The 23,679-nt window shown below is 41.5% G+C and overlaps 1 protein-coding gene across 8 annotated transcripts in view; it reads left to right on the top strand.

Moving 5' to 3' along the window:
• The window catches only part of MBD5 (methyl-CpG binding domain protein 5), a 240,630-nt gene that overhangs the window by 151,348 nt on the left and 65,603 nt on the right, over positions 1-23,679 (top strand). For all 8 annotated transcript variants that reach the window (XM_050969162.1, XM_050969160.1, XM_050969164.1 and 5 more), the window contains 5 exons: positions 3,557-3,683; positions 4,106-4,240; positions 12,809-12,911; positions 14,546-14,726; positions 19,726-21,861. In XM_050969162.1, coding sequence (XP_050825119.1) covers positions 4,128-4,240; positions 12,809-12,911; positions 14,546-14,726; positions 19,726-21,861 — 2,533 coding nt within the window. In that variant the 5' untranslated portion in view covers positions 3,557-3,683; positions 4,106-4,127. The remainder of the gene's footprint in view (positions 1-3,556; positions 3,684-4,105; positions 4,241-12,808; positions 12,912-14,545; positions 14,727-19,725; positions 21,862-23,679) is intronic.

Genomic DNA, 23,679 nt, shown 5'->3' with positions numbered 1-23,679 from the left:
TGCTCCACATGGGTGCAGTAAATTGCAGGATCAGAAGCCCATGTCTGCCAAGCTGAGTAGCACAGTTCAGTGTTTTCTGTTTAGGGCCTTCATTGCAGTATGTTGTATGCAATACTTGTATCCGAAAAAAACCCTGACATGTTAATGCCATGTGACCTATGTATTTAAATCATATATATGCTCCTGTTTTTGTGGCGTTAAAATCCTGCTGTTGCTGTTTTCATATCCTTCAGCCTTGAACATTTCTCAAGGTCAAAAGGCTTGACAGAAAGAAGCCTTAGTCTAAAAAGATATTCTTTTCTGAAACAAGTGTTTTGTGCCTTCTTACTGTACAAGCTAAAAATATTTTTAAAACTTCTATGCAGGCAGTTATGCAAATTACTCTCACTGTTTATCATATTTTTCAAGCCATGTATAATAGGAAATGGCTGGTCTGATCAACACTAGATGTTTTTAAATATCATGGTAATAATCAGTGTTAGCTGATACAATACATTGCAAAACCAATAAAATAGGGTTACTTAAAAATAGCTTGAAATACATCTTCAAATATATATTGACTGTAATTTCCTAGTAGTGGATCCAATATGGTTACATTCAATAGCAACATGAGGAAGCAAAATAGTCCTATTAGCAGGGTGAGAGATGGCAGTTCTCCTTAATATTTATCTCATGTGCTTCAGTGTGGCTAAATTGTGATGATTTTTTATGTTATTATACAAAGTTAATTCTGACTGGAATATTGACTTATTTCACTGTCAAATACAGAATCTATAACTAAAGTACAATGTATAGTACTAATATACAGAGTTAAAAACTAACTCAGTCTTGCTCTTCATAAAAACTGACTTGGCCTAAGACATCCAACTCATCAGAACAAAGCAAATAAACAAAAATAAAATAGAAAAGATAAAATAATGTTCCGCTAAATCTTGACTGCACAAAAAAGTCTTGCAGTGTGACCTGCACATTGCCAAACTCTAGCTAGTCTATCATATCCCTGTATTTCTAATGTGCCTATCACCATGATTTCTGATTGTCAAATACGGAGATTAAAAGATAGGTCTGTTGTTGTCTGACACTAGGCAAGTTGTTGGACTATATTTTAGTTGTTTGACTATAATCTCTGCTGCTCCCTAAGTTATAGCATATAAAATTGCATAGTGAATAAACTCTAAGGGAGAGAGAAGTGTCTTCATGCTCTTCGGAAGCATCCTTTATTGGTGGGATAGGAAGGAAAGGTCTGTGAAAAGAAGAGAGAAGATATTGAACTCTGAAAGTGACAAGATATGAGTTCAGTCTGGTCTGTGGTGGAAGAGGATTTTATAGTGCAGAGCTCTGCTTCTGACTTCCATGAAGCTCATCTTAGGCTCCATCAGCTGCAGTGTATTTGTCCATCATTGCAATGTCAGTAGGTTATATATGAGCTTCCAAGTTAATTCTCATTGAGGGACTTCTAAAGAGACGTTCATCAGGGAATACACTGCTGAAGATGCCAGACACCTAAATTCTAGGCTTCTCCCTCTAAATCTGAATATCCGTGGGTTATTATTCATCAGATAAATAGTATACATTTTTCCAAGTTTTTACATTTATTTCGTGCCCATGTATCTAATCTCTCTGTTCCTCCGTATCCTTTATCTGTGTTCACTGGTGCTTGTAAGACCTCCCAATTTAGTAATAAAATAAGCTATGTCTACTTAAAAATTAAAAGGCATGCATTCACAGTTCAAAATTAAACTCAAGAGGCACATACTTCAGGCAAGACGCCATGGATATGTTGGGCAGCTCATGAGGTTTGAAGAAGCAGTTGGATTTAGCCTGACTTTTATCTTTTAACCAGGACCTTCCCTGACCAATCTTTAAGCCCCTTATTCTCCACCAAACTTGTATTTATTTAAAATTCTATGCATTCTCAAGGCTTACATCCCCATAAGGGACCTCCAGAATGGGGGAAATGTTAAACGGATTCCTTTAGAACAAGATTACAAGCTATTCCTTGGGCCTTCTCCATGGCTGAGGAACAAGTCCCAAAACCAGCATCTGGCTCCCTTATCCCAAATGAAGGTTTACTCCCAAGTCTCTGCAACCTTAACCAAGACAGTGTCCAGCCTGCAACCTTGTCCTTCTAGCTCATGCCATTCTAGTAAATATCACACAAGGGTTTTAGAAAGACAGAAAGTGTAAATTTCTTGATGTTCATATGTAAAAATAACACAGTTCAAAGAATGTGTATTGCTTAAGTAAACCCATATGATACAAGCAAAGTATGTGTTCCTATAGGATGTGTATGCTCAATGTTGTGTTTGTGGGAGGGGGATTGTTCTGTTTTTCTTGTTAAATCCATAGCTTAATAGATAACCTCTTTGCCTTTAAGTATATACCACAAAATATTTGCATTATAGACAAGGCGGTGTTGGTGTAGGAAACTTTAATTTTTGCATTCTCTCTCTCTGTAACCTTAATGTTGAACTCGCATAGGATGTTTTATATGTAATACATTTGAACTCTTTCTCTCTTGAAGCACATTCCCTGTTACAATCAGTTGGTTCAATAGACAAAGTATTGTATTTGAAAAATAATAGTTAGCAAGAGGGAAGGTAGGGCAGATATAGCATTAACCTAATTCAAAATAAAAGCTCTAACAGCATGAAATTACTGCTGTGGAGATTCAGCAGTGTCTTACTTCTTGATTTCTAGAACTATTGTTTTTATAGCTTTTACAGTATATTTAGCATTTGAACTAAATCTTTCCTATTCAGCTTCACTTTAATAAAACTTGCTTTCTAGAGAGTTAATTCTTGTTGAAATACTTACAAGTCTTCATTTTGGGGAGATAACAGAGTTCATGTCATTGTGAACATATTTAATAGGGCTTACTCATACAATATGATGTTATGAGACAAGTTTATTACTTTTCCTGTGCCAATCAGGCAGTTCAGTAGGTGCTCTGATGAGATCATGCAGAAGAACGTGCAAACTAGGATACCACATCTGCACTGAGAAATCAAGTGATGCTGTCTTACTTTTTGCTATGATTTTTTTTTGTTTGATTATGTGGGTAGAATTAAAGCTCAAATATATTAGCCTGTTCTGCAGTAATTTTTCAGTTTAAAAACATTTAACTAAATTTCATTCTAGAAAGTTTTTTAAGTCATTAACTGAGGCAGATGGTTCAATTGTAACTTACAGTAGAATACTTCTGTACTACCATTGAATTAAAATGGGCCATTTAATTGATCCAAATTGTGTATTCATCTTTTAGTGACTAACATCACACACACTTAGATTTAATATGTGAATACTTCAGTGGCATTTATATGTAAACGATATACATTTGGAAGTTTACACTTCCTCTCCGGTTTACTTCTTTATGTGCTGAAGGTTTGATTCTAAGCTCCTTAAATAGATGGGGCTTTATTAGTAACAGTTACAAAATCAGGTCTTGGGTGATGAGAGAAAGTAAATAAGTGGCTTATGGTATTTGAATTTTCAGATCATTTTATTGCACATTTGTTTAGCTGCACATGTTTTACACAGCTATGTGTTTTTTCAGGTTGTTTTATTGGAATTGTGAAGTCATGAAAGAATCACAGGAAGATACCCGCAGCACCTTGGATAATGAGTGGAAGATAAAGAGAAAGCAAAAAGAATGTGGCATATAAAGGGTGTAATACCTGGAGGTATTAACTCTGACTCATATCTGTAAAAATGAGACTAGCTCTCACAAAACACAAGTTATCTTAGACAGTCATCAAGCTTGGAGTCATGCTGTCAAGCTAAGAAATTCACCCCCCCTCCCCTTTCTGACAGGTAATAGAGCATTGGTGAATTATGATTTTCCTAAATTGGAAGCACTCATTTTTACCCATGTAGTTCATCCTTATGAATACATAATAAACATTGCATATTTAATGTGCATTATAATGGGAAACTGACTCATTAGCAAAAAAATGGCAAATTTTAAGGCCTTGGTTCCAAATTGAGCTGGAGCCTCCCAATGCACTTTGTACAATCTGGGAGAAGATGTATTGAATAGCCTTCTTTTGAAGGCCATAATGACATTTAATATAAGGATATCATCTTACTGTTGATATCTTTGAAGAGTCATAAGCAGAAACAGAAAAATGAATGGCGGAAAGGAGTGTGACGGAGGGGACAAAGATGGAGGTCCGCCAGCAGTACAAGTTCCAGTTGGCTGGCAACGTCGAGTGGATCAAAATGGAGTGCTCTATATCAGGTGAGGATTATGTAAATTCTGTGCTCTTTTTTTATTATTTATTTAGTTACTTATTTATTTTAATCATGACAGAAAGCACATACTAGTTTAAGGCAGTGACTCTCCTGATGATGTACAGTAACTTTATGTATTTTTCCTTTTGGAAATATTAGACCAAATGTTCTGCTGGTGTTCATTGGTGCAGCTCTGTCTAAATCAGCTGAGCTGTTCCAGGTTGAACCAGCAGAGAATTTGGCCTAGCATTCATTTTTTGGTGCGGCTTTGTTTTAAAAATTCCAGTATCCAGTTTTAATCACTGTACTTTTTTTAACTAGGCCTGATATAAAATAACATGAATAATTCCCTTCTGCTTCTTATTTTTCTGTGGTTTTGAATTGTTCACATAGATTTTTATAGCTGATAACTATGTCAGATATAACACCACATTCATTTTTTATTATTTAGACCACTTAATACAAACTCAAAATATTTTACATTTACCTCTTTTGCCTTAGTCTTCCTAGATTTATCATAGAATCATAGGACTGGAAGGGACCTTGAGATGTCATCTAGTCCAGTCCCCTGCACTCATCACAGGACTAAATATTATCTAGACCATTCCTGACAGGTATTTGTCTAACCTGGTCTTAAAAATGTCCAATGATGGAGATTCCACAACCTCCCTAGGCAATTTATTCCAGTGCTTATCCACTCTGACAGGAAGTTTTTCCTAATGTTCAACCTGCACCTCCCCTGCTGCAATTTAAGCCTATTGCTTCTTATCCTATCCTCAGAGGTTAAGAAGAACAATTCTTCACCCTCCTCCTTGTAACAACCTTTTATGTATTGGAAAACTGTTATCATGTCCTTTCTCAGTCTTCTCTTTTCCACCCTAAACAAACCCATTTTTTTCATTCTTCCCTCATAGGTCATGCTTTCTAGACCTATAATCATTTTGTTGATCTTCTTTGGACTTTCTCCAGTTTGTCCACGTCTTTCCTGGAATGTGGTGCCCAGAACCAGACCCAGTATTCCAGTTGAGACCTAATCACTGCTGAGTAGAGCAGAAGAATTACTTCTCATGTCTTGCTTACAACACTCCTCCTAATTCATCCCAGAATGATGTTCACTTTTATTTTTGCAACAGTGTTACACTGTTGGCTCATGTTTAGCTTGTGGTCCACCGTGACCCCTAGATCCCTTTCTGCAGTACTCCTTCCTAGGCAGTCATTTCCCATTTTGTATGTGTGCAACTGATGGTTCCTTCCTAAGTGTAGTACTTTGCATTTGACCTTATCGAATTTCATCCTATTTACTTCAGACCATTTCTCCAGTTTGTCCAGATCATTTTGAATTTTAATCCTATCCTCCAAAGCACTTGCAACCCCTCCCGGCTTGGTATCATCTGCAAACTTTATAAGTGTACTCTCTCTGCCATTATCTAAATCATTGATGAAGATACTGAACAGAACCAGACCCAGAACTGATCCCTGCAGGACCCCACTCATTATGCCCTTCCAGCATGACTGTGAACCACTGATAACTACTCTCTGGGAATGGTTTTCCAATCAGTTATGCACCCACCTTGTAGTAGCACCATCTAGGTTACATTTCCTGCGTTTGTTTATGAGAATGCCATGCAAGACAGCTTTACTAAAGCTTTACTAAGTCAAGATATAGCACGTTTAGCGCTTCCCCCTAACCACAAGTCTTGTTCCAAATGTCCATTGTTTTTACATCATTTCTAAACTTCCTTATGCAAGGAAGATAAGAGGATAATCCCTGTAAAGCTGTAAACAACATGAATCTTGAAAAGGTTTGCAAATGTTTGTATATTGGATATAACCATTCTTCATCAAGAACTCCTTCTGCAGCTCTCCAGCTCCTGGCCACAATTGTCCCAACTTTCTGTATGCCAAGTACACTACTGTTTTGCAGATCCAGATATTAGGTGAGTTAATACAGTACAAGAGACCAGAGCTGCAGCCACGCTAAGTTCCTTTCCATCAGCCATAAACAGGAGGCATCCAAATTTTTGCTGCTGCTTCATGTGCTTGTCCACTCTGGGTGTGCACACACTCCAAACATTTGAGGTCGGAGTGTTTTGGCCAGCAATGTCCATTGGGGCCACTCATGTAACCTGACTGTCCTCATGCCCCCATACCAAGGTCAGAAATGCTGAAGTGGGCTCAACCATCACTCAGTACCTCTTACTTCCCATGACTATGTGATGGAGATTCTTAGTGTCTGCATCTGGGCGCATCATTTTTCACAGTCTCTTTTAGATGATTCTGTATGTTACTGATAGGTATGGTTAGTTAGGAAAGTTACCTGTTGACAGATTTTTTATTATTTTTAAAGTTTTGGAAAAACTTCAATCCTTCCCCTTGTTTATCTTATCAGGAACGTCTTCCCAGTCTTGGGGCTTAGAGATGTCCCATACAAAGTTGTCCAACTCTAAGTATTATGCCCTGCTTGTGCGGTGGCAATGCCATTTAAGAATGGGAAACATCAGTTACAGTTTTTGTCTTGGGGAGCCTATATCCCTGACACAGGCTTGGTGTGCAAGTCCTTTTCTAAGAAGACTTTAAAAGGCAAGAGGGCACGTCTAAACATTTTTTGTTGTTGTTATTGGTCTGGGGTATGATCTGGGTAGGGCAGGCACCTCTCAAGAAGTTCCACCTCTGTCCAAAAGTGTCTCTGTGAGTTCTGGCTCCCAGGCTTCATCTTCAAAGACCAGCTTTGGATGCAGGTAGGACTGTTAAAGCTAAGTCTTCAGAGGAGCATCACCCCTCTGAGAAAAGCAAAGGCAAATACCCCCTGGGAATAGGGCCGGCTCTAGGTTTTTTGCTGTCCCAAGCAAAAAAAAACATTTGGTTGCCCCTCGTCCCAGCCCTGGGGTCCCCCCTGCACCTCCCTGCTGCCCCAGCCCTGGGCTCTCCCCCTCCCACACACCCCCTGCTGCCCCAGTGCTGGGCTTCCCCCTTCCCCCCACCAGTGCCCCCCACACACACCTCCTGCCACCCCAGCCCTGGGCTTTCCCCCCGCACACACCTGCACCCTCCTTCCGCCGCAGCCCTGGGTCACTGGTAACTCGCTCCCAGGGCGGGTCATTCAGCAGGAATTTTGTATGTGCACAAAACACAGACAGAATTGGTTCCCATATGGTTACAGAGCTGCAGTAAAGTGGAACAATTTTCAGCTTGTGTGATCGGAGGATATCTGGATGCATATTATAAGACTGTCCTCCATAAATGAGGAAAAGTTGAGGTGCCTTTATTATTCTTTTGTTCCACTCTTTCTTTCTATGGCGAATTTGCCAATGCAATATCACTGTCTTCCTTTTAAACAAACAAACAAACAAACAAAAAGGCAATGGCTGTTGAAAATAGGAATTCCAGTCCTAATAACCACTGGGAAGCATTTTATCCTACTTTTTCTACAGCAAGTTACAGTGGATCAATATATTTGATCTGGGAGAATTGAAGTAACAGCTGCCCAAACTGAGTTTGAGCACTCCTGAATTTTGAGGTGTTCAAATCTGGAAGGCAGGTGCTGGGCGTGGGGGGGCCTGTGGGCTCCGCGAGGGAGCATGGCAGCATGTATGCAGCAGCATGTCTGGCGCTGCGCGGAGCCAGACACGCTGGTCTGAGTGGCACGGTAAGGGGGCTGGGGGGTTGGAGAAGGGGTAGAGGGTTCCAGGGGGGCAGTCAAGGGACAGGGAGCAGGGGGGGTTGGATGGGGCAGAGGTTCGGGGGGGGCAGTCGGGCAGGGAGAAGGGGGGGTTAGATAGGTCAGGAATTCAGGGGGGCAGTCAGGGGACAGGCAGCAGTTGGATTGGCATGGGAGTCCCAGGGGTTTGTCAGGGGACAGGTAGGGTTGAGGTTCTAGTGGCGAAGCTGGGGGGGGCCTCAGGAGGGGGCAGTTGGGGACAAGGAGAAGGGAGGCTTAGGGGCTGGAGTCCCGGGAGGGGGCAATCACGGGACAAGCACCAGCAATGCTTAGATAGGGGGCAGGGGTCCTGGGAGGGGGTGATCAGGAAGGGTGTTGGATGGGTTGGGGTTTCTGTGGGGGGGCAGTTGGAGGGAGTGGATTGTTGCAGGGTGGGGCTACCCTCCCCGTGGAGCGTCCTGTTTTCTGAATGTTAAAATATGGTCTCCCTACCATTCACAGCACTAACAGCACGCTGCCGCATGAAGTCCCCCTCCTTCCTTTCCAGTCGGTAGTGGCCAAGGGAATGCTGGGAAATGTAGTTCTTTCTCTGCTCCAGGGCTGGCTCTATAGGCAGGGAGCTAACAAAGGAACTACAGCTCCCAGAGCCCCCTGTTGGTTCTCAGCTCCCAAGCAGGTGCTTGCTTTCTGGTGCCTAGAGCTGCCCCTGCCTGGGAATTTCCAGTAAAAACAAAGTTCAGGTCACCCCACTGCTCCCAATGAAAGAGTCTCCACACTCTGAGCTCCCTGGGAGCATGATATCGGGACTCCTTCACCGCTTTAGGATTGAAAGTTAATTGTGTCTGGTACTGAGGCCAGACCATCAGGGGCTTCCTCAGCACTGAGCACTTCAGCACTGGCTATTATAGTACCAGTACCATTGATACTGGTCTCTTTGGTGCTGCTCACTTCAGCATGAGTGGGTGAAACTAGACTCATCAGCACTGTGAACCCCAGTGCTGTCTGCTCCCACCCCCAGGTTTACAGGACCACTTCTCTCAGTACCAAGGAAGTATGTAGTACTGAGGGATCTTCAGGTTTCGGATGAGTTGTGATCTCCGCTGCACTTCACAGATCTAAACATTGCCACTATGATAGCAATGCCCTCTACCTCATCAGCACTGGGCTCCTGGCTTAGCATTGTTATCTCTCAACTTACTATGATGCAACCAACCACCCCAGCTTTGGCAGCTCCTCACTGCCCTTCAGATCTACAGTGCTTTTTTTCATCTTCAGATTCCCAACACGGCATGGAGGGATCCCCTATATATTCTCCATGGGACCCCCTTTTTTGAACCTTATGAATACAAGGAAGTGTCAAGGGCTTCAGACACTTTCAGATCTCAGGGGGTATAGGTGAAGGCATATACTCTAGTATCCTTCTTCCTGGCTCCCAGACCCTTTTGCTTGTAATGTTCCAACATTATCCTGTCTTCATCACTCAAGATGTCTCACTTCTGCATGACTTCTGTGAGTGAGAACCTCCTCCCTTACACCATCCCAGGATAACTACAGAGTCTCAGTTTTCAGCCCATGAATCTGATCTCCCTGAGGAACTATTTGAGGAGGAGCAGCCTCAGGCTCAATATCAGACGACGCCAGCTACTATCATCCCATCTGTACTTTGTCACCAAGATGATTACAAGAGCTTTCAAGGTCTGCTCAGACATGTAGCCAATTTCCTTAAGATACCAGTGGAGGACCTACAAGAGATCCCACATAAGCTCTTGAATGTTTTTCTGGCCTCCATGCCTTAGAGCTAACTCATAGCCCCAGCTGTGCCAATTAATCCATGTTTAAAGCACCACTAAACTCAGGTGAGAGGGTTTTGCATATGGACAAGAGTGGGGGTAGAGGTAACACATGAATAAGAATCTAAATTAACTCAGCAGTGTAGATGTAACCTAAGTGACAATTTTTTCCATGGTGTACTTATTCAGAACAGATTGTAACTGTTCCGTTCAGCGCTATGTGACTAGTTAGTTCTGGAATTCCAGAGACAATATTGAAAACTAGGGATAATACTTGTTGAGCGAAGTGATAACTCTGCTCTACAGCCAAAATGCTTCTGAAATAAGTGTAGTCCAACTTTACTAATTCTGGGTCACTGAGAATGAAAATGATGCTTAAAATTGTTGATTGGCTCTAGTTTTCAATATATGCTATTGGGTCAGTATATACGACCCTTGACTTGGGAATGGCGGAGGATAAGTGAGTTATAAAGGGAAGGGATCTCAATTTAAACCAGAAATGACTAAAATACATCTTTGACTGGATCTAGGAATAAATCTATGACTGGGTTTGGACAGTACTTGCTTTTTAGGCAAAACAATGAGTGATGCAATCTGAAGCTTGTGTGAACAGTGCAGATAACTTGTACTATGTTTGTGGTCAAGTGACTTTTGCATCACAAAAGCGCAGTATAACCACTATGGTTAAGAAAGCCTATCACCTTTCTTTTGGCTACAAAATTGGAGATCAGGACAAGAGGTGGGCCCCACACATCTGCTGCAAGACTTGTGCAACAAATCTTCGCCAGTGGTTGAACAGGAAAAGGAAATCTATGCCTTTTTCAGTGCCAATGATTTGCAGAGAGCCAACAGATCATCCCAGCAATTGTTACTTCTGCATAGTGCCTCCAGTTGGGAAAGGTGTGTCAAAGAAGAAAAAGTGGACTGTGCATTATCCAAACATTCCATCAGCTATATGCCCAGTACCCCATGGAGAAGGACTGCCGGTTCCTGATGCACCAGAATCATTCTCACTTGAGTCAGACGAGGAAGAGGATGAAACTTCTGGTCCTGAACCATCAATGTCACAGGACCCACATTTTCTCCCATCCTCCTCCTCTGAACCACACCTCCTAACACAAGGTGAACTGAATGACCTTGTCAGGGATTTAGAACTACCCAAGAGTAAGGCAGAGCTGTTGGGCTCCAGACTACAGCAGTGGAATCTCCTGGCAGGCTATCAGGGCGAATGGAGCCCATCAATGCTTGCAGACTATTGCTGGACAGTGACAAGAGATGCTCCATTTAATGAAGACCAAGAAGCGCCGAGTAGACACTGAATAGGACTAAACTATGTACATAATGGTTTTTTGCCTTTTGTTTCATAATACATTTTATTTATATAACCCTTTTGCTGATTTTTAAAGTGTTACATAAACAGGACAGGTGAAATATTATCATGTAAAGCAACCATAAACACATGAAAAGATCTAGGTTTACAATTTGATTAAAACTCTACTATCTACACAATATACATAGATAAAATGTAAAAACTTAAATATCTTAGAAACAGTAGCCAATCAGTTGTTTTAATTGTCATATTTGAATTCAGCACATCAAAATACATAATAAATATCACATTTTATCTCTGAAGCAGACGGCTTCTCGAAAATTGTAGACCAGTGTAATGAGAGGATCTTGCTTCAATCATCTTATAGTAAAATTATGCCTGAGTCTTTTCAGAGGAGTAAGAGCTGTTTTAAAGTGTTTCAGTTTAGAGGAGGATGCATTTTTCTTTCCAATCTAACTTTTTTCTTTGCCTCAGACCTTTGCTGTATGCTTTTTAAATTACTGTTTAATTTTATTTCTCTTCACATGAAACTTTAATCTAAAAGTTTAACATCCCATGCACTTCAGATTTTATATGATTGTGTTATATACAAAAACTTAAAGTATTGTTATGTTTAATTTTTCATAAATAAATTGGAATGCTCCAGTCAGCTTCAAAAGAAAAATTAATGATTTAAATCTCTGTCATATAGAAATATCATATGCAGTTGTTGACCCTGAGTGTAGCTTAATATTTTTATAATCTAAAATTAGTTGTTCATGTATCTGTGTTAAATGTTTAAATTCTGGCTGTCTCATAGATCCAAATATCAATGTAATAGAGGTGGTTGATTTGTTAGCTTATTCAAAATAGGAGTTTTATTTACGTTTGGCTCTTTATTCTTTTATTCACCAAAAATTCAGCCATCCCACTCTAGTAATGTTAGTTTTTTCTTAATAAAAAGCTTAGACAACCAAGTAACAAAGAGCAGCCTGGAGCAGGAGACCTCAGTCATACAATCTTTCCTCCTTTCATGGATTACTGGTCTGGATGGAACATGATTTCTATTTTTGGCTATGGAAACAACGATCTTCTTTAGAGAGTTACAGAACCCCACGTGTGTAGTAATTGTCCAGTTTATCAGAAACAGAGATTTGGGGCCCCGTGTTTAAGAAGAAGCCAACCTATAATAAGCACAAAAAATATATAACAACTGTCCTCTTGGAGTAACATCTCTTGCTTGTAAACTTAGTTTCAGCAAAATCAAGATGTACATTTAACTGGCCTATGTATCCTCTTGTGATATCCTTCCTTAAATTAGGGTATGATCAGGTGAAGATCAGTGTGCAGGTAGACTGCTGCACCTTCTTGGAGCTCTGTTGACTTTGTAGTGGGGAATCTATGTGGTTGCTACATTCCACCCATGGATCTTATATTGTAACAGGGCCATAAGTGTGTTTGTGCAATGGGACCTTAATTCTGCTTGAGGCCTTAAAGTATTGCTGCAATATTTATAAATAAATACTGATAAATTTGGTTACCTTGTTGGGGGGTTTCTATGTGGCCACCTTCTTGTTTTTGCATTAAAATCAGGGATTTTCTCAGAAATAATGTGTCTGGCACAAACAACTTTGCATCTGCATTTTTTTTTTCTGTAGTGTGATCTTGACCAATAAAATACTGTCTCCTGATGGAAAAACAAGCTATCAAACATAATAAAAATGTAAACCATTTACTATCTTCATTTTTTTTCACATAACTGTACATTAAAACTGTTAGACCTAAAAATATTGATTCATTTATATTATTCCTTTACAGTCCCAGTGGGTCTTTATTATCCTGCTTGGAGCAAGTTAAGACATACCTGCTGACTGATGGAACCTGCAAATGTGGCTTGGAATGTCCTCTCATTCTTCCCAAGGTAAAAAGTAGCTTTAAATGTGTATGCTACAGTGCCTATCAAATAAATTATTATGTCATTATTTCTGCCATGCCATAATTTCATTCCTATTTAAGTGGTACACTTATGAGGACATACCATGCAGTTTAGATCCAAAATACAGGATACTTTTGTTTTTGTGCAGGAGTTGGTTGGTTGGTTGGAGGAAAGAAGTCAGGGCAGTGGGAGTATAAAACCTAGTATGAATACAAATATTTTTCATGATTTTATTTTTATTTAAATTTTCCATTTGTTTAAACATTTGCTTGTAGTGTTGGAAACGTAATGCAATAGGATTGTACTAGTGCATGAGAACCAGAAAATGAAACTGACTAATCAGGAACACCGCCGGCTTTTTTGGCGCCCTAGGCAGCGGAAGGTCCCGCCCCCAAAATACTGCCAATGACCGGGGCAGCCAAAGATCTGGCCGCCGCGGTCACCACCCCGCAAATGTTAGTGCCGTAGGCGACTGCCTAGGTTGCCTAATGGGTTGCGCCTGCCCTGTGACTAATATAGTAGTTTCAATGAAAGCTGATGACACTCAGCACCTTCCGTAGAATTCTCAACACCTTTGGGTTCTGGCCAATAATTTGTTTTCTGCTTATAAAATATGCATTATTAACATACATTGAGTGCCACCACTCTTATATAGCTCTTCTTTATATTTACATTCCATAAAGAACTATGTAAGAGTAGCTTTTCTGTAATATCCAAAAATTAGGTCAAGTATTGGTAAAATCCTGAAATTCATAATACTGATATTAATGTACAATCATAAACTATTGTTCTTAATCCCAACCACCTATGGGATCTCATTTTTTTTAAACTAGATATATAGTGCACTAATGCTGCTTTCTTTAAAATTCTGTTAAAATAAAATAAAGGGCAGGTTGCATACCTTTATTTGCTGTCTATATTTATCAAAATTATCATTGGTTTAACAGTAATCGATGCTGCAATGCAGTTGGGACATAGATTCTTTCTCCTTCCCCATCACCACTCACCGAAACACACACCTCAAAAGAGAAATGTGGTAAATTATTTCCCTCCATCCTCCCTTACCACGTAGCCTCATTACTACTGCACCCAGCCTTAGGCATCCACTCATTTTTTAGTTATACCAAAACTATGGTGCTCTTTCATATACCCTCTCTAACCCAGCCCTCTCTTGATCAGTGGCTGGCTATTTAAACTGCTTTAGGAATTCATTTTCTCGATGAGTCTCCTCTAGTTGGGTGGACAGAGAAAGGAGGAGATGTGAGTGGTGGGTGGAAGTGAGAGAGGACCAACCCTCCATGGTGGAAGCAGGAAAAACAAGAAGGCATATACCACGCATCACTGTCTGGATTCAGCAGACTCTTTCTGCAGCTGGAGTGCAGGATCGCCAGCAACATCCAATAAAGGAGATTTTAGGACAGTCTAGGGGTGAGACAAGAGATCCTCCAAAACATGCTAAAAGGCTGATGTACCATGAAATGTAAGACATGTGAAGGGGATTATTTAAGGAATTAAGGCACATTTAGTTTTAACCTGATTGCATTTCCAGTTCAGGTATATTTTTGGAGTTTGCTACCTTTTGTTATGAAAGTATCTAATATTAGGATTATTTTTTTCAGGTATTTAATTTTGATCCTGGAGCTGCTGTGAAACAGAGAACTGCTGAAGATGTTAAAGCAGATGAAGATGTCACTAAGCTATGCATCCATAAACGGAAAATTATTGCTGTGGCTACACTTCATAAAAGCATGGAAGCTCCGCATCCTTCACTGGTTCTTACTAGTCCTGGGGGTGGAACAAGTGAGTAATATTATTCAAGAAAAGAAAGATTAATTTGACTACATGATTTTTAAAAATTAGAAATTACTTCTCTAAAACAGTAAATAACTAATTTCAATCCCCTATGCTGATGAAACCTTAGGGAGGAGAATTTTAAAGTAGAAAAGTAACAACAAATCCAAATTTAAGATACATACAGAGATGTTAACAGACACAACTGTACATGGTACATATTTACTTTAGTATTTTTGGAGTACTATTTATGATTTTAAAGGTCTGCCTTAATACATATCTGCAATGTGTAACTAATGCTCTAAGAAGCCTTAACTTTGGAGTTTTGTGACTGCTATGCATTTCTATTTTCAGCTTTATCATTGCATGAATGTACTGTAGTGTTCTTCATGTAGTTTTTGTATTATATTTCTATAAAAGGAAAGAAGAAAGAAAATAATATGCGTATCCCCAGCCAACTAATCCCAGCTGCCCAGTTTTCCCTACGTTCCTTCCTGACTACACTGTTATCCATCTCCCAGTTGAAGAAACCCTTCCAATACATAGCTCTTCCCAAAACTAAGTGCCTCAGCAAATATAAGAAGATTGCTTCTTTAGAAAGGCACACTTCCATACATTTTAATATGTATCTATAGGCCACATTCCATGATATGTACTTGCATAGATTTGATTTTGTTATTTAATCATAGAGTCAAATGTTACATGCATTTGAATGAGCCATATGACTGCTGTTCAAACATACACATTTATGTATATTTTGTGGAGGCTGGGTTAGTTTCTGCAGCTGTTAAGGGGCAGTGGAAGACAGTTTGTCATAATGGTGTAGTGGGGAGAGACTGGCAACCAGGGTGAATGCCTGGCCTGTCACTGCAGTTTGTGTGCTGGCCTTGTGGCTGGTAGGATTCCCAGGCATCAGGTTTTCATCTGGAACACCCTCTCTAAAAGGGACCCTGGAAGCTCCAGTCAGCACAGCTGACCAGGCCACTAAACTCCAATTGGCTGCAGTGGGGCAGGCAAGTTCCATTCCCAACTCTGTGTGGCTCCCGAGAAGCGGACAGCATATCCCTCCAGCTCTTAGGCAGATGAGTGGACAGAGCTCCCTTCCACACTCTGAACCCCTTGACCCTAGCCTGGAGACACTTTCTGTAGCCCAAAATCCTCATCCCAACCCCATCCCACAGCCCTCACCCTGCCACACATACACCCCAACCCTCTGCCCCATTCCAGAGCTCCCTCCCACACTCCGAACTCCTCGGCCCCACCCCTCAGCCCATACTCCATGCCCCTTGACTCCACCTCCAGCCCGGAGCATCCTCCTGCACCCCAGTCCCCTGCCCCAGCCTGGTAAAAGTGAGCAAGGGTTGGGGAGAGCAAGCAACAGAGAGACGGGGGATGGAGTAAGCAGGGGTGAGGCCTCAGGGCAGGGGTGGGACAAGGGTGTTTGGTTTTCTGCAATTAGAAAGTTGGCAACTCTAGTCACTGGGGAGATGGGAATTTACTACTTGTCAATGGGGGGATTTATATGCGCCTTTGCATATATTTGAATGTGCAGTCTCTCTTAACCAAATTAAATTTTGCATGTTCTGAGGCTGCATGCCAAGAATGCAGTGGTGCTCTGTAAGGTGAAATGAATGCAGTCTGAGGTGCAAATACCTAAAGTAAGCCAACTTGGCAGAAAAGCGTCCGTACTTGTTTCTGCTGTTTATGATGCCATCCCTAAGGCAAAAAGAGGAAATAGAGGATTTAGAAAAAATAGATATTGATTGGTAGGTAGAAAAGGAAAACAATCTTTATCTATGTGTGAGAACTAGTACTGAGGCTGGAATTTAATTTATTATGCACTCACAGTATATCTGTAATGCAAATGTACACAGTTTGTATATATGTACACATGTGTACACGCTCTAAATAAGGCCCCTCACCCTGAAAAATAAAAGAGGGAGAGAGAGTCCCCTTCCAACTCCCTACCTGGAACTCAAATCCTAACATACTGACCCTGTAGAGCAGGGATCGGCAACCTTTGCTGCAGAGCCTTAATAAATAAATAATACGACGACGACAACAATAGCATCATATCTGCAATTCAGAGGCAAAATAAATAATTTTATATTCACTTAATTGAAAGGATTTTGTTTAAACTTTTCAAAATTAAATATCTTTTTCATGTTGATATATCCATTCATTCTAAATAATTTGATCTGCTTTTTTTCTTTTTGTGTTTTTGATATTCTAATATCATCATATACTCAAAGTATTGTTTAGTCCTACCATTGTGTACTTTCAGCATATTATTTTTTAAAATATAATATTGATAAACATGATTGCCTAGAATTAAAATATAAATAATTAAAAACACATGTGGTTTCTCAATTACAATTAGAAACAGAAAAGCTGACTTCAAATTTTAATGAAAAAAGATGATACGTTTAAACTTATTGTTTTAATTTTACATTTAATAATCAATGTAGAAGCTCTTTAAGAGCCAAATCATATGGTCCAAATAAAAGCCGTGGAAAGCCCTGGGTTGTTCCGCTACATAGACAAGTCTGCGTTGCAGCTGGAAGTTTGCCTCCTGGCCTGGGCAAACATACTCACCTTTGCCCTGCTTGAACTAGCATGCTTAAAACAGCAGTGTGGATGTTGCGGCAGGGATGCAGCTTAGCCTAACCACCTGAGTTCAGACCTTCAGGGTTGGGCAGGCTTGGATTAAGGCAGCGAGCCCAAGCCGTCATTTGTGCCAGAACATCCACATTGCGATTTTAATTGAACTAGCTTAACCAGTGCTACCGTGAACCTGTCTACCTGGGGAAGGCACGCTTCCAGCTGCTATGTGAACATACCCCATGAGCAGTAAGTGTGAAAAGGGGCTTTCAGGTGATTGGCCATACTCCCTTACAGAGTGTGATGCAGCGCTTCCATGGGTTATTGCAGCTTGGAGAACAGCCAGATGCGGGACTGGGAAGATTCTATATCCAGCCTAGAGACTTTCCAGCACAATGCCCACTTTATTCAAGCTGCATATTGGGGAGAGAATTTAGCCCTGATTGCCTATGATGGTTATTTTCATGGTTTCTTGTTTTATTTCAGGGGGAACTGGAAGCAACCCTTACGATTAGCTGCCTAGTGCTTTTCATTATAAAAGTTTCTTGGGATTTTTTATTTTTACTTTTTTGAGATGCTTGAACTTCTCTGTTGTTTGCAACAGGCCTTTGAAATTTCACTCAGGTTTGACTGACTTATAGACTATTTAAAAATCACCATTTCCCTTCAGTTGTTTGCGTTCCACAGGAAAACTTTGGTATCATGGCAAAATAATAACTGCACACAAACATTCTAAAGAGTTCAGCCCAAGTCAATGCCGAAGCAGCAACAGCAACACAACCATACACTGTACTGAGAATGCCTAGGAGCTGCAAGAGCAGCTATTGTGGCAACAATTGTGGAAGAGCTGGACTGGGAGCCACCACCTCCAGTACACTCCCAGAGCTGGCACGTGACTCCGTCCCATATTTTTCCCTCATCAGCTATTAGCTACCCTTACTTTTAGGGGAATAAAGAGAGAGATGCAGGTCTCACCCTGTAAGCCCCTCAGTCCCAGTACATGGCCTCCAGCAGCCCGTCCTCTACTCCCATATGGAACAGGAGCCCCTCCTTTCCTGTGGAGTGGGGTGTGAGAGAGAGCAGAAATGGGCACAGCATATGCCCACTGCACCCAGCTCATGATGCCACATGCCCATTTTTCCTTTGGAATAACCACCTTCTGCTGCTGCCAGCTAACCTACCTGTAGTTAGAATCATAGAATATCAGGGTTGGAAGGGACTTCAGGAGGTCATCTAGTCTAACCCCTGCTCAAAGCAGGACCAATCCCCAGACTGATTTTTGCCCCAAATCCCTAAATGGCCCCTTCAAGGATTGAACTCACAACCCTGGGTTTAGCAAGTCAATGCTCAAACCACTGAGCTAACCCTCCCCCCAAAGGATAGTTAGTCTGGTAGCTGAAGTGGTAGCAGCCTGTGCTGAGGTGCTGAAAGTTTGGGGGTCAAACCCTGATGATGATTACGGCTGTGTGTCTGTCACAGAGGTTACAGAAGTCACGGATTCCATGACTTTCTGTGACCTCCATGACTTCTACAGCGGCCAGCAGCAGCAGTCTGGCTGTGTGTGAGGGAGCAAGGAGTTGGGGTGCAGGGTGGTGCTTACCTGGGGGTAGGGGGCTACCTGGCTTCCACTGGCATATCCCTGCAGCTCCTAGGCAGAGTGACCAGGAGGTCCATGCACTGCCTGTGCCCACAGGTGCTGCCCCTGAAGCTCACATTGGCTGCCGTTCCCAGCCAATGGGCGCTGTGGAGCCAGTGCTTGTGGCAGGAGCAGCGTGTGGAGCCCGCCTAGCTACCCCTCCCCCTACAAGCATCAGGGACATGCTGGTCAGAGACAGGTAGGGCGCCTGCCAGCCCGAAAAGCCCTCCCTCCTGCTCCTGGCACCAGCAAGGGTCCTGGGGTGCCGTTTTAGTTAGGGGTATATAGTAAACGTCAAGGACAAGTCACGGGCTGTGAATTTTTGTTTACTGCCCATGACCTGTCCATGACTTTTACTAAAAATACCTGTGACTAAAACGTAGCATTAATGATGATGTGTGAGAGGAGGAAGGTTATTACAGTTACATAAAACATTGTTTATACCTATCTTCTAGGGGGGTAATTATGAAACAATGTAGTTTTTTCTATGCCAAAAGAAAGTTATTTGAATAGTAAAGTCAAACACTTGACAGTTAGGAAATGACTCATGTCCGATTGCCCATGCAACCTCAGTTTTGCTTCTTTTGTTTTTGTACTATTTTTGAACAGGCAACCATAAATCTGGGATTTCCTAACTTTTGAATATTTGCTTTGGAATCTAAATCACTTTTTCTTTGTTTTTTTATGTAATAGCTATAGATGTATATGAATGTGTAAAACTTAATTTTTAAACAGATTTCTAAATAGTAATTACTGTTTCTTTAATATCAGGTGCAACTCCAGTAGTACCTTCTCGAGCAGCAACTCCAAGATCAATGAGGAATAAATCACATGAAGGAATTACATATTCTGTGATCCCAGAATGTAAAACGCCTTTCAAGTTAATGATAGGGGCATCTAATGCCATGGGTAGGCTTTATGTACAAGAAGTGACTGGAAGCCAGCAACAAGATCTCCATTCTATCTATCCTAGGCAGAGATTGGGCAGTAATGATCATGGACAGAAGTCTCCATATCGTGGCAGTCATGGTGGAATGCCTAGTCCAGCTTCATCAGGATCACAGATATATGGAGATGGCTCAATCTCTCCTAGGACTGATCCACTTGGAAGCCCTGATGTTTTCACAAGGAACAATTCCAATTTTCATGGAGCACCCAACTCTAGTCCTGTTCACATGAACAGGACTCCTTTATCTCCACCTTCAGTAATGCTACATGGTTCTCCAGTTCAGTCATCCTGTGCAATGGCTGGAAGGACTAATATACCTCTTTCCCCAACCTTGACCACAAAAAGCCCAGTAATGAAAAAATCCATGTGTAATTTTTCAGCTAGTATGGAACTACCACGAGCAATGTTTCACCATAAACCACCCCAAGGCCCACCTCCACCTCCTCCACCTTCTTGTGCTCTTCAGAAAAAGCCATTAACATCAGAGAAGGATCCACTTGGCATTCTTGACCCTATTCCTAGCAAGCCAGTTAATCAGAATCCTGTTATCATTAACCCTACTAATTTCCATTCTAATGTCCATTCTCAGGTACCTGTAATGAATGTAAGCATGCCTCCTGCTGTTGTCCCTTTGCCAAGCAATCTCCCTTTGCCAACTGTAAAACCTGGTCACATGAACCATGGAAGTCATGTACAAAGAGTTCAGCATTCAGCTTCAACCTCCCTCTCTCCTTCACCAGTGACATCCCCAGTTCATATGATGGCATCTGGGATTGGAAGGATTGAGGCATCTCCCCAAAGATCACGTTCATCTTCCACATCATCAGATCATGGAAATTTCATGCTGCCTCCAGTAGGACCACAGTCATCTTGTAGTGGTATTAAAGTTCCTCCCAGGTCACCAAGATCAACAATAGGATCTCCAAGACCATCTATGCCATCAAGCCCTTCCACCAAGCCTGATGGACTTCATCAGTACAAGGACATCCCTAACCCAATAATTGCTGGAATGAGTAATGTACTAAATCCTCCAAGCAATGCAGTTTTTCCTACTGCATCTGCTGGAAGTGGTCCCCTGAAGAGTCAGCCTGGTTTGCTGGGAATGCCTTTAAATCAGATCTTGAATCAGCACAATGCTGCCTCTTTTCCAGCAAGTAGTTTACTCTCAGCAGCAGCCAAAGCACAGCTAGCAAATCAAAATAAACTTGCTGGTAACAACAATAGCAGCAGTAGCAATTCTGGAGCTGTTGCCAGTGGTGGCAACAATGAAGGACATAGCACTTTAAACACCATGTTTCCTCCTGCTGCCAACATGCTTCTACCAACAAGTGAAGGCCAAAGTGGTCGAGCAGCACTACGAGATAAACTGATGTCTCAGCAAAAAGACCCTTTGAGGAAAAGGAAACAACCAACTACCACAGTATTGAGTTTGCTTAGACAGTCTCATTTGGATAATTCTGGAGTTCCTAAACCTGGATCTGATTTGATAAGAAAGCAAAATCAAGGTTCATTTCCCATCAGTTCTATGTCTCAGTTACTTCAGTCCATGAGTTGTCAAAGCTCTCATATGAGCAGCAATAGTACCACTGGTTGTGGGAGCTCAAATACTGTTTTGCCTTGTTCTGCTAACCAGATGCATTTTACAGACACCAATATGAACTCTGGCACTCTTCAGAATTCATTGACACAGAGCTTACCTTTAAGAGGGGAAGGTATGCACTGCCAGAATGCAAACACTAACTTTGTCCATGGTACTAGCCCCGGCCCAAACAACCACCTTGCAGGCTTAATAAATCAGATGCAGGCTAGTGGGAACTGTGGGGCGCTCAATCAGTCAGGAATGGCTTTAGGAAATTCATTACATCTGAACCCACCTCAGTCAAGAATCCACGCATCCTCCACTCCACTGATACCAAACAGCATTGTTAGCAGCTGTAATCTAACAAGTCCTCAAGCAGGTAGGTTTCCTTTTAAAAGAGTACCCAAGTGTCTGACAGTTTTGAACTCTGTTATGAATTGTTTCTAAATGTATATTTTCATTTAATCACATAGGCATAAAAAGTATGCTTATCTCAGACTGATTACCAAAAAAAACCCACAATCAAACTAAGACAAAAACAGCAGTAGAATAAAATCAGCTTTTCTTTACACCAAAGCATATGAGTTCATAACACCTTTTGCTCAGAACAGGCACACCCATGAATCTGTGAGTCGCTCCTTTATATGGTTTGGGCCTCTGATCTTATCCTCATATAACAGGTGTTTAGCTGATTGCCATATTTGGGGTCAGGAAGGAATTTTCCTCTGGGGCAGATTGGCAGAGGCCCTGGAGGTTTTTCGCCTTCCCCTGCAGCATGGGGCATGGGTCACTTGCTGGTGGATTCTCTGCAGCTTGAGGTCTTCAAACCACAATTTGAAGACTTCAATAACTCAGGCATAGGTTAGGGGTTTGTTATAGAAGTGGATGGGTAGGGTTCTGTGGCCTGCTTTGTGCAGGGGGTCGGACTAGATGATCATATTGGTCCCTTCTGACCCTAGAATCTATGAATCTATGTTCACAAAACCTGGAGTGCCCCCCTCCCCATTAACTCCTACAAAACTCTAATCCTCCCAATAGATTAAATCGATACACCTGTCCAGACTGATAAAAACCTCAGCTGTCCCCAGACATTGCCCAAATAGATCAGTTTTGTAACATATCCAAAAGGTCAACAGATTTGGGCTATTTAAGACCAAGGGGAGTGAATTTCTAAGTTATGCGGCTGTGGTACTATGGCACAGGAGACAGAGAGAGTTCTCAAGTGATCAGGTCTCAATATGATTAGAATTTTATATGTCCTAAGCAACACCTTTCAACTCTACCCAGAAATCCACAAGCAGCCAAGACAGTCTCTAGAGCACTGCTCATGGTCATGGCAAGATACGCTTATTAAGCGGACCACTGCCTTCTACACCAGCTTCAGTTGCTGGATTGATTTAAGAGGAAGCCCCATGTAGAACACATTTCAGTAGTCTAATCAACGAAAACTTGGATAAAGGTAACACGGTCCATGTCCAAGAGTGGAGGTTGTAACCTCCTGACCAGACACAGATGGGAAAAAATGCCATCATGGATGAGTAACAAGATCCCAAAATTGCGGTTAACTGACAAGCGGCAGGCAAACACCCTCAGTAACAGAAACCAACATAATCATTTTCACATTCTGTGGCTGCTTCTCCAACCTACCAACACCATCTGAGTCTTCTTTGGATTGAACTTCTGCCAATTCATTCAAATCTATGCCCAGTCCCTACCCAACACTACAAAAGAAGCTCAGCCGCATCTTCTGTGTTGGATAAAATGGAGATAGAGAGCCGAATATCAGCAAACTGAAAACACTTCCATCCCTCCCTTTCACAAACACTCCCTGTATATCTTGAGCACTGATGGCATTAAGTCCTTTGTCTAATGATTGACCAATTCCAATCCTTCATAACATGTTGTTTTGCTAGGGGATGATAATTATCTTTTGATTTTGAGGTAAGTCCATTTCCTCTAAGTTATTTAGCAGACAGGCCTTGGAATTATACAGACCTGAACTTTCTAAGCATGTTCTATAACAAATAAGCTGGTACTAAAAGTTAGCAGTCCATCTGCACTTCTGTTATTTTTAGGATCACCCACTACCATACCATGCCACTATAGTTTTTTGTCAATCACAGCAGGATGATAGCTATTGTATAAGAAATTAGGGAGTGTCAGACATATACAGTCTATACCAATGTACAAGAGAGAT

Source organism: Gopherus flavomarginatus, chromosome 10, assembly GCF_025201925.1.
Source record: "Gopherus flavomarginatus isolate rGopFla2 chromosome 10, rGopFla2.mat.asm, whole genome shotgun sequence".
NCBI classification, from domain to species: Eukaryota; Metazoa; Chordata; order Testudines; family Testudinidae; genus Gopherus; species Gopherus flavomarginatus.
This window is presented reverse-complemented; position numbering and strand designations above follow the sequence as displayed.